Below are 12,058 nucleotides of genomic sequence, written 5' to 3' on the forward strand. Positions count from 1 at the left end.
AAAAAAAAAAAAAAAAAAAAAAAAAAAAAAAAAAAAAAAAAAAAAAAAACAACAACAACAAAAAACAAACTGCCTTGTTAATTTCTTGATGTACTGGATGATATTTCAACTCTCTAATATATATGCTCAAAACTTTGATGTGTAATATGTTTATCTGCATAACGTTATTTTTTTTATGTCCTTGTCTTTGTTCTTGTTCTTGTTCGAGCTCTTTTTCACCTTCATTTTTCTCGCCTTAGCTCATTTGATATTGTCGTCTTCATTTTTCTCTCTATTCCTCGACTCCTAGCATCATTGTGTGTGCATGTGGATGCTTAGACAACCCACTAGTTAAAAAGTAGCTAGCCATTCTTTAGGAGAAAACATTTGGACTTTCCATAAGTTGTCGCGTTATTTAGGTATTTATGGGAGGACGGAGAAGGACAGGAGGCGGAGGAGGAAGAAAGAAGAGGGTGGAGACCGACCCTGTATAAATGTTTTAAGCTACTATTGAAATAGAAAAACTATTAGAACGTTGAATTTCATTGACATGTTTGAATATCGTTCTACTAAGATGTGGTTCAGGGACAAGCCAAGAGAAAAGCGGGTGGATATATGATACTTATGAAAAGGGATATATGGATGAATCGAGATTGCATTCGTATAAGAGTGGTTCTAACGACCAATTCTATGCTAAGTTTTTCAAAGTTTAAGAAGGCTCTGACTTAAGAAGGCTCTGACAACTGCAAGATGTTTGAGGTTGACTAAATGAACATTTTAGATTCAATTATTGACTTTTGGAACAATAATGTAATAGTTCAACTCTAATAACCGATATTGTCCGTTTTAGCATATTGTCGCTCACAATTGAGAGGTTTCCTTGCTAAAAGAATGTTTCGTACTCTTTTTCAATCAATATAAGATCTCACAAGTAATTAATGTTTTATTCAATAAGTTATTATTCCACGAAGTTGAATTAATGTATCATATTCAATATCGACCACTAACTTTTCATATCGAATATCTACCCAATACATAATTGTATTCAATGTTACATGCGATTGTAAAATTCAACCGGGACGATCAAATTAGAAGATAAAACAAAATTGCATTATTTTTTTTTTTTTATTCATGTGGGTATGGTGTCCCCATGAAAATTGATATAAAAGTTCTTTCACTTTCAAGAAAAAAAAGGGAATTGTTTTTAGTTTACTTTTATATTTTTGCTTTAAAATTTGATTAAAATGAAGAAGATTCAAAGTATATCCTTCGGAATTTCAATTCAAATTCTCTTCTCTTCTTCATATTGATAATTATATTCTCCATATCAATTTTCGACCCATAAGAAATTTTATCAAAATTAAATTTCATTTTTATTATAATTTTACAACCTTTTAACTTATAAATATATTATCTATCAATTTTTTAAAAAAAAACAATAATTTTGGATAATAATTGTTATAATAAAGACTAAATTATTACACATTTTTTAATACCGAGACCAAACACAAAACTCGATCAACAACCTTTTACATTTTGTCTACTTTCAATGTTTTGTCTTTTGGTCGGAAAACAACACAACCTTAAAAGCTAAAGAAGAATTTGAATTCGAGCACGTGAAAAAAACTCTTTTTTGTTAATGTCTCTTTCGTTTCAATCCAATCAAAACGATCTTTCGAGAGATTTAGAGTTTATTTTATGCGGTCGAATATTATATTTTTAATTTTATAAAGAGATGATTTGACATATTATAAATATTTTATAATTAATTACGCTTTCCACTTTTATAGGATATGGTTGATCATATCCGAAATTAATATTGATGATGTCACATAATTATTTAAATTAAGATTTACGGTATTAATTCGATGTAATCCATACCGGTGTCACATCGAGATATATTAGGTATTTAAATTGACTATGAACGGATAATTATTTAATAAACCTAAAAGGGATTATTATTTAACTCATTAATGGGTTATGATTTATGTTTATTTTATTTTATTTTGGTTATATTAAATTTAAAATAAATTATATTGATATTTAAAATTACGTAAAATTAAAAGGTTTTTGAAGTTTTTAAAAATATTGTTTTTTTTAAGTTTTATCAAATTATAAAGATGAAAATTTAACTTCTGAACTGACACGTGTCGGTCAGCCCTACGTTCTTATCTCATCTTCCATATTATCAACCGGCAATAGCCGGTCTCACAAAACGCTCTTCTTCTCTCTCTTCTGTACTATAAGATGAAGAGAGAGAGAGAGAGAGAGAGAGAGAGAGAGAGCGCGGCGATTGCCAAATCCTTCGACTCCAAGAAAATCGTATTCGCACAGAGTTTCAATAAACTCGTTGCGTTAGGTTTCTGCGTGTTCTTCCTTCGTAAGCGCTGTTGGAGAGAGTGATTTTAGGGTTTGATCGTGAAGAAGATGACTGGAAGTGAAGGAAGTGTGAGTTTGGAGGTTCTGAAGACGAAAATGGCGGAATTCGCTAAGGAAAGGGATTGGGAGCGATTTCATAGCCCTAGAAATCTCCTTCTTGCTCTGGTATTCTTCTTCTTCTTCTTCTTCTTCGAATTTCAAGTACTTTTTTCAAGAACAGAGTATGAAATTTCAAGTACTTATAGAAAGTAGTTGTTTCTGAAATGAAAGAATCGCGCAGGTCGGAGAAGTGGGAGAGGTATCGGAAATATTCCAATGGAAAGGAGAAGTGCCGAAGGGGCTGCCGGAGTGGGAGGAGAAGGAGAAGGAGCACTTAGGGGAAGAGCTTTCCGATGTGCTTTTGTATTTGGTGAGATTGTCTGATATTTGCGGCATTGATCTTGCTCAAGCTGTTCTTAGGAAACTTGAGCTCAATGCAATCAAATATCCAGTTCATAAATGGAAGAATCACTCTGCTTGAACTCTATTTTGATCTAATATATATGAATTATTACTAGAGAAACTTAGATTTTCCGTTGAATTTTAGCCCTTAAAACTTTTTCAAAAATTTGGATCATCGTTTCAAAATTAGTTCTTCTCCGCTCTAAACAAATTTATGGCGTAATTTCAAGCATCTAGTAATGATCAAGTATATGTCATAAGGAGTTTACTATCTTGATGTTTGCCGCATTCTGTTCTTTCATGTTCTAAATTATATGTGAGTTCTTTCTAGATCAAATATGTGAGTTCTTTCCAATTATTCGTGTTCTTCATCTAGATCAAATGTGTGAGTTGTTCTTTGTGTTCTTCATTTAGATCAAATGTGTGAATTCTCTCTTGTTCTTCGTCTAGATCAAATATATGAGTTCTCTCATGTTCTTCATGTTCTTCATTTAGATGAATTGTGTGAGTTGTGGGATCCTAACAACTCATTTCTTCTCTCTTAGAGAATAGTTTTGTACTTTCTAAATTTAGTTGACAAAAAGTAAACTTATATTAAGCAATTCATTTCGGTAATTTTGATTGGGATTTAGAATTCAGATTTGGTACTCGATAGCTCGATATTCTTCTTCATCTCATGCGACATAGTCATGTTACTTAACTTCTAAAAGTGAAGATTATCACCACATTACTAACACAGGCTGTTTTAATATGTTTTGTCTTCACTCACATATATTTTATAAAAATTCTTAGGAGGCCGTCTAACCTACAATAATTAGAAGAAATCGCAAAATCTTATAATTTACGATCAAGTTTCAAGACAAAAAATTGAATTTGTTGGTACAGTTTAATTTTTTTCAAACAATTATTAATCAAAATATAGCTTTACTTTATTAAAATGTAGGGTATAATAATAATAATAATAATAATAATAATCTCTTATGCTTTAAATATTCCATTGTTTTACTAAAAATTAAAATAACATATCTATGTTCTATAATTTAAATAAATCACCCTATAATTTGGCTATGTTGAGGAGAGAAACCATGGCAACATCCATGTGCTCGACCTCCATTGGGATAGTCGGTTGGTGTCGCCCACGACGACTACGGGGCAACATAATACGGCTTGGAAATCGGCGACGAGGGTTCTGTCTAGGGTCTCGAGTTGTGGTTGGGCCTTTTCGAACGCTCAAGTGGTTGGGCCTTTTCGAACTACAAATTCTCTTGAAATTTTAATTAATTTGTATAAATGCGAAAATATATATAAAGAAAAAACCACACCCATTAAAATTGAATTAGTCTATACTTCTAACCAAATTATTTTTAAATATTTTTAGTTAGTGAAGATTAATGTCACATCAATATTTAATTAATAAAAAAACATGTTAAAAATTAAATTTAAAAAATTAGTGGGTGGTAGTAATATTTTTAGACCTAATTTTTTTTAAGCAATATATTTATTAATGTAATTTTCAATATTTTTTGAATATAATAGCAGGTTTAGAGGTGTTCAATTATTAGAAATAAATAATTGAAATTAGGTTGATGTTTATGATTTTAATTTGAAGTTAGGCATGGGGCCAAGAATATTAGTAATCACTTACATTAGAGCCTAACCCCACTGATTAACATAATAATGAAGGATCAAGTTTTTCCATGCTTTCTATTTATTTATTTACAGTATTTAATTACTCTTTCTTTTATTTTCTTTTTTCATCATTTTAATTTAAATGAGGTTATTTTCTTTTTTCAATAAGTTTTTTAACATGTTAAAGGGACGATATAACGACTCAAGCTCACCGCTACCAAATATTGTACTCTTTCAGCTTTCTCTTAAGATCTTAAAACGCGTCTGTTATGGAGAGATTTTCACAATCCAAGCTCACCTCTCCAACGAATGTGGAATCTCACAATCCAATCCCTTGGGGACCCAACGTCCTCATTTGTACACTATCCAGTGTTTGGCTCGATACCATTTGTAACCTCTCCATAGTAAACGCGTTGTAAAACCTTGAGAAAAAACCCACAAATGAAATCCCAAAAACCACAATATCTGTCAGTAATGGATTTAAACTGTTACATATAAGGATGCATATGTGAATTTCCATATAAACGAGGTCAAAAACGCTAACCCGTTTCACTTTTATTTCCTTCTTTTTTTTCCCATCTCTTTACAACCAATGATTTGTTTAGGTAGATGAGTTTATTATTAGATGGAATCTTCCTTGCTCAAAAAGTTAAATAAAGTATATGATGGTTTAATATTAAAAGTGGTTTACTCAAAGTATGATGAAGAATTTAATAATTAGGGATTTCATGATAGCTCATACCCTAAAGTTATGATTTTTAAGCCTCCTGATCTACTAAAGCTAATCATGACTGCCACAACCCTAAAAAAGAAATCCCTATTTAAATCAAACCATTAAGCCTTCAATGTAATGATTATTATCATTGTACCTATATATACACCACATGAACAACATTCAAATCAGCTAGATCAAGAACTCTTTGGCTATGTTGAGGAGAGAAACCATGGCAACATCCATGTGCTCGACCTCCATTGGGATAGTCGGTTGGTGTCGCCCACGACGACGATCACGACGACTACGGGGCAACATAATACGGCTTGGAAATCGGCGACGAGGGTTCTGTCTAGGGTCTCGAGTTGTGGTTGGGCCTTTTCGAACGCTCAAGAGGTTGATTATGGAGTTGACTCCAAACAAGAAGTTGTTAGAAGCTTATTTCTCACTTTTGCCATTGTTACGTCCAACTTTGTTCCCTCTTAGTTGATGAATGAATGAAGCATTTATCGTGTAAGTGTGATCGGTTTTTTGAAACTATGATAAATAAATTTAACGATTTTTAATAAATATTTAAATTATTAAATAAAAGTGAACAAAAAAAAATCACTTTTTCAGTTTTCAAAGCTTCACTTTTGAAAATATAACTAGAAAATAAATAACAAAATATATATATATATATATATATATATATATATATATATATTTTAAACACTCCAGTAATATTGTTGAAATAGTATTTAAAGTTTTAAATTTTAAAAATAAAAAAATAAATAGTTATCAAATACCACCTAAATATTTATGTTACTGAGAGTTAGAAAATTATAGTTAATAAATATTTAAAGAATTAATATTTACTAAGGTACCAATAATATGTATCATTTTTTTGTTTGTAGCTCAATCATAGAAACTTCATTTAAAATGAAGTCTATTTCAATGTGAGAACCTTATGTTAGACAACTTCCTCTATAAATGTGAGACCTCATCGATTGGAGGGAGGAAACATTTTTTATAAGAGTGTGAAAACCTCTCTAACAGACGCTTCTTAAAACCGGCGATACGGAATCAAAGCGGATAACATCTAGTGGTGTGCTTGAGCTGTTACAAATAATATATGAATCAGACATCAAGCGACGTGCTAACGAGGACGCTAGTCTCCAAGAGAAGTGGATTGTGAGATCCCACGTTAGTTGAAAACGAAACATTCTTTCTAAGAGTAAAAACATCTCCCTACCAAACGCGTTTTAAAATCGTGAGATAAAGAAATGAACAAAAAAAAAAAAAATAGTACCTTTTGCAGGAGGAAATTTGCTACAAACGTAACAGAAAGAGTCCATTTAGTGTACAGCCGAAGGATCAACCATAATCAAACTTCCCTTCTAAGCTACAGAAGTCTGCCTTTACACAACAAAAATACGCTCGCATAACACAATCCAAATCTGCAACAAAAAAAACCTTCCACGTACCTCACCAGTATCCTGCACAGCAAAGATAAAACAAACTACGGCAATATACATATAACCATGAGATGCGGCCGGCACATGAGTTGGCCTACCTATTTCCTTCCGAAGTATGAAAAGAGGGTTGATTTGTTCTCAAACCCAGTCTTCAGGCTTCCCTTCTTTCTTATTTTTGAACTACTGCTTATCTTACCATCGTCATTGATGCCGATTTCTGACTCAGATGAGAAGCCTTCATGGTCTCGTTTTATTCGACATGTCGATGCAGTCGGAGAACACTTTGCAAGACTATCCTCTGATTTGTTGTCTCGAATGGAGCAGGAAGAAGCTACATGATCTTCATCTCTTTTGTGTTCTTCCAGACTTTGAGATGGCTCGGGCTTCACAGATGTGTTACAGGAAGTTTTCTCTTGTGAGTCTGAAGGTTCCTTTTTAGTTTCCTTTGCGGAGAAAAATTTGGAGATGAGGTTATTTCCATCGGTCTTCAACTGTATCTGCACAAGAAGTAGCAATGATGATGTTGATCTATATAAGATTAACCGATAAAACGAATAAAACGAACAAATATACGATCATCAATCATAATAAACCAGAAAAAATATAAATAATTAAAAAGAACATGCAAACGAACTAGCTGAATAAACAAATATACGCTCCCAGATCGATTGTTGCTGAAGAACTAACAATGACCACATAAGCTACTAGAGTAATACAACTCACAACGTCTATTGCAACATGCTATGATTTTTAAACTTCAACCAAGATGGCAAAATTGTCGGATAAAAGTCAAAAAAGATGGGCGAGATGAGATACCTCTTTAATGCAGTCCGGCCCATCAAATGATAGCTTTCCCATGGCAGGAGTGACAGGGTACCATACCTAACATTTACATTTTAAACATTAATGAATTATTAACAAAATTTACTATTATACTTTAAAAAAGTTCTTACCAAATCAGGAGCTTCATATGGTTTGAGGACATTATCATACTTGGACGATGAAGAATCATTCAACCACATATCGATCCGTTCTTTGTCGCCCAAAATTACAGGCATCCTATCTAAACAGATCACCAATCACCCACATCAGAGATTGACAATTTTAAGTTGTATCCCAACCCTATCAATATTCAAATCCAGCTGTAAACATGATCTAGAACAGCAATCAGAAAAGTTAGGACTTACCGTGCAACCACTCTAAAGCTGGAGATGAGGAAGTTGTAAGAATGGTAAAAGTGTAAAGTAATTCCCCTGCAAAAACAATAATAAATCAATTGATTGATCAAACAAGAAAATAATAGGTCTTCCTAGGAAGTGCATTCAATATCTGGTCACAAGTATCAGATATCAAATCCATAGATCTAAATTAATCACAAAAAGGGCAGCCCAGAGATGGTGGTTAGAGGAAACCCCCTCCTAAAAACTAAAGAAAAACCTTCCAATCAAGCATGAAAAGAAAGCATTAAGCCAAAATTATCTTTTGCTTGGTCGTAGAAAAAACTTACCTTCAGGATTTTCCCAAGAATCATATAAAGCCGCAAAAACAAGTGGCTGCCCATCCTTAAAATGAATATAATACGGCTGCTTTTTTGATCCATCCTTTTTCCACTCATAGAACCTACAATAAATTGAACTGAGGTTATAAGGGTGTGTGTGCAAGCGTAATGACAGATGATGTAAACAAACACGCATTCATATAAATATAAAAGGTTTAGGTTCTCCTCTCTCCAGTAATAAATAAAAGCAAATGGGCTTGACTAGCCAGTCTGGGATAAACATCATTCAAACAAAAATGTAGAAATTCCTTGAAAGCACAGGCGACCAAATCTGTGGCAAAGTAATTAGTGCATGGGAAGAAAAATGAGACATACCCCTCCACAGCCACAAGGCACCTTCTTTTGGGAACTAAACGGCGAAAAGAGGCCTTTTCACTCATAGACTCTGAGCGAGCATTGAACTGCACATTTCATATACTAGATAATAAGGCAAACATAGATTGGCTAGTGTTCATGGTTTATTTATCATAAAACATTCATTTAAGTAATAAGATCCAAACACAAACTAGAGACAAAATAATACTAGAACCATACACCCTGCTCAATAGGAGTATCTTACCAAAATCTTTAAGTATCAAGTAATTAAATTCTGTCTTTAAGTTCCAAGACTTCCTTAAAGTGTAGGCAGAAGGCAAAATCATGCAATCCTAAGGTGCCTAAGGTGCTCAATATCTTAGAACAGCCAGTAAATAAACCCTGAAATTTTTCAATAGGGCAGAATACATTTTATTTACCCTATGTTCAAGGATGCCAATTCGCCAATATTTGCATCAAATCATGATTACAAAAAGCATCAGAGAGATGCACCAAAAAGAAATGAAAATTGTAGCAAGAACCCAAAACAATTCATGGCAAAGGAACTCTCATGAAATACCTTTTAGTTCCTCTCAGACCACAACCCCAGGGAAGAGCCCGCACAAAAGAGAATGGGCCAACACAAAGCACAAATGGGCAGATGAAGAAAAGATGCATGACCCTCTGCACCTTTTTTCACATAACACACCAAGTCAGGGATAGCATGGAATTAGATGTTCTTTTATGGGTAGTGCAGCACATATTTAGCCTTCCTTGAGCAAAGATCCACAACAAGACCTTCGCATGTTGGACACTTAAGTATATTACTAACAAAAGAGTGGCTGAGGAAAGCATTCTTAACAGAAGGATTTGGCACCAACGAACTCAGAATGAAGACACCACTTCCTTTGAGGGTCCAATTATAGCATCTTCCTAATTTTTAGGAGTACAATTGGGCAAAGGAGACTTGCCAGGGAGGCCCATTCCTCCACTTCAAGACCAAAAAGATTTCTCCTGAACTTGAGCTGAGGTCCCACCCATTCAAAGCTTCAGACCAGCACTACTAGATCAAGTTGGCAGCCCTAAAGAGCCTTGGGAAGCCAACAAGAAAGGTATTAGCAAAATATATTTCGAAGCCAGAACGGAGCTCAAACAACTTGCTCACCACATAAAATTTAAGCTTATTTGACTCATGAATGGAAACAAGAAGCATGACATCAGCGAACTAAAGGACATTTATACGAATAGGGTCGGCTCTGCACGGAACCTTGAAGACACCCTTCATTAATCCCTTTTACGAGAGAGTTAAAAGAAAAGAGCCAATGGGATAGCCTTATCTAAAGCCACTTAAGGCTTTCATGCACCCTCTTAGTGTGCTTTTCACAAACATCAAGAAGAAGGCTTTTGAGATACACCCGCAGAACAGCCCCTGATGGGCGATCTTATTGGCTAAGGACCGTGATCTCTGTGTAGCACCTACCCAAAGGTTGTGTGTTCGAATCTTTGGGTGAGTTTAATAAGGAAAAATTTTGATTTCTCCAACGTCTGGATCATGGAGCGCCCATAAACTTTTTGAAAACTTTAAATCCAAAGAATCCCCTAGCTACCGACCCCTTTCCACAAAGCACTTCTGGGAGAATATCCCACTTCACTTTATGACCCGTCCTTTTAACTTCTTGGTTTGATAATCATTCAACAACTCGTTAACGCGCTAAATAGAGTCTAAAAAATGTCTTTCTAGTCATTTCTTTTGTGAATTTCAAATCATTACTTACTTAAAAACTAATACACACACAGTTAATATGTTTTTCTTCTTTTGGATTTTAATGTTTTGAACAATTTCGCCCATACTTGAGTCGGAAATCCAACAGCCTACAAATGCCTACTGATCACAGACAACAAAAATAGTAACCGTCATTTCAAAATAAAACTCTGCATAGCAGTCAGACAAAGGCCAAAACACAAAAGAGGAAAAATCACCATCTTGAAGTAATTAGGTTTCTCTGATTTCCCTGTAAAACTAGGAATCAGCCCCCATTTCATGCACTGGAGGACGACTCCTCCGCCATCAGATTCGTCATCTCGTCGAACAACCGGCAAATCCGAGCCAGGGGAGGCATTGAACAGCGGACGAAAACTAAATATTCAAAAAAGAAAAAAATCATCACAACCGTTAAGTTCAGAACCTTACCACTAGAAATGAAAGAGAGGCAGAACATTCAATACAGTCAAGCATAACGAAATAAAAAAGAATTAAGTGGAGATGTTACCGGTCCATATTGAGGCTGCGAATAGGGCCGCCGGTGCGGTGGCAGGCCCGGGAAATGTCATCGGTTCGAAGAGTGCAACGGGCTCTTCCACACATCCTTCTCCTTTATGCTGCGATACACTCTCTATTGTATTCCACTGCTGATTGAAGATGATAAAGCTCGTTGGATGGCTATGGCGGATGCCTTGAAGCAGGTGCTGAAACGGGAAGGAAGGTTCCGGACGTGGAACCACGAAAAGGCGGGAAGCAAACCGATGAACTCTCTCTCTCTCTCTCACAGTCGAAACTCGGCTACTTTCTTTTATATATACACATACATACATACATACATACATACATACATATACATATATATATATATATATATAATATTAAATTATAAATGTTCACTATAATAAAAACAATTATTATAATTTTAAAAGTTTAAATATATATAAACCTTATGGATTTACTTTTCCAACCGAATTTCTGTTTTTTAATGTCTCGACGTTTGATCTCAAATATTGATGTTGCATACGGCAATCTATAGTAATTGAATCCGATCTTGCTACAAGTAACTAATAACAATATCAAAATTTAATCGTGATCTCAATATTGATATCGATTATCGATCGTGATACCAATACGAAACCTTAATAGCAAAGTACGCACGTCCTATGTAACTAATCATAGAACAAGATAAAATTAAACATGGGTCAACTGTTAATCACTTGATTTTTCTCTGGTAACGGTGACGGATGATGCTCCAAATTCATTAACATAATCACAATTTATGCTCGTGCAAATAATTATACCATCCTCACGGACACACAATTTCTGATGAGGATGACAACTTGTTCGAGCAGTCCAACGACTCTCTATAACAAATTTCGAGCCATCGAGCCCACCCACATCACCTATGATATCAATACCGAAGACGTCGGGGAAGGTTCTTCTACTTCTCCTCCATGCACGTTACCCGAACCAAACGAGCTTCAAGATTCGCTTCCAAGGGCTACTAATCATCCCACCAACCTAACTATTCTCATGTTTTTATAAAATCATCTCGTAAAAATTGACGAGTTTTTTACACGTATTGTAAATCAATCTAAAATATTTATTATTTAACGCGACATATCGGTGTAGTCCTTCTAAAATATTTACTATTCAAACTCAGTAAAAAAAAAAAATTAACTAAACCTTTAAAATTTACCATATGATCCATGTTTTTTAACTAATAATATGTTTTTAAGAGCAATTTAAATGGGAGAAATAATAATAATAAAAAGACAATAAAACATTGCTGTTTTTATTTTAAAAAAAACTAACGGTTTTCTGAAAAAAAAAAAAAAAAAAAAAAA

General features: G+C 34.1%; 2 protein-coding genes across 2 annotated transcripts; one reads left to right on the top strand and one right to left on the bottom strand.

The window, feature by feature from the left end:
- Nucleotides 1–2,242: 2,242 nt before the first annotated feature.
- On the top strand, nucleotides 2,243–2,988 carry LOC111461259 (dCTP pyrophosphatase 1-like). The gene is made up of 2 exons (XM_023104792.1): nucleotides 2,243–2,523; nucleotides 2,639–2,988. Exons 1-2 carry the CDS (start codon nucleotides 2,407–2,409, stop codon nucleotides 2,876–2,878), a joined length of 357 nt encoding a protein of 118 aa, XP_022960560.1. The 5' UTR covers nucleotides 2,243–2,406; the 3' UTR covers nucleotides 2,879–2,988.
- Nucleotides 2,989–6,859: 3,871 nt separating this feature from the next.
- Nucleotides 6,860–10,980, bottom strand: LOC111461258 (putative SOS response-associated peptidase YoqW). The gene is given in 9 exon segments (XM_023104790.1): nucleotides 6,860–7,034; nucleotides 7,036–7,094; nucleotides 7,414–7,479; nucleotides 7,551–7,660; nucleotides 7,785–7,850; nucleotides 8,105–8,217; nucleotides 8,471–8,556; nucleotides 10,430–10,586; nucleotides 10,720–10,980. Coding segments are annotated over 9 exon segments (804 nt in total). The 5' UTR covers nucleotides 10,815–10,980; the 3' UTR covers nucleotides 6,860–6,982.
- Nucleotides 10,981–12,058: the final 1,078 nt, after the last annotated feature.

This window comes from Cucurbita moschata, unplaced genomic scaffold (genome assembly GCF_002738365.1).
Source record: "Cucurbita moschata cultivar Rifu unplaced genomic scaffold, Cmos_1.0 Cmo_Scf00024, whole genome shotgun sequence".
Taxonomy (NCBI): domain Eukaryota; kingdom Viridiplantae; phylum Streptophyta; class Magnoliopsida; order Cucurbitales; family Cucurbitaceae; genus Cucurbita; species Cucurbita moschata.

Excerpts from the sequence above, each read along its gene's own strand:
- LOC111461259 (XM_023104792.1), top strand. The coding sequence starts at position 2,407 with ATGACTGGAAGTGAAGGAAGTGTGAGTTTGGAGGTTCTGAAGACGAAA. Across the intron at positions 2,524-2,638 it reads GAAATCTCCTTCTTGCTCTG|GTCGGAGAAGTGGGAGAGGT; the intron begins GTATTCTTCTTC and ends AGAATCGCGCAG.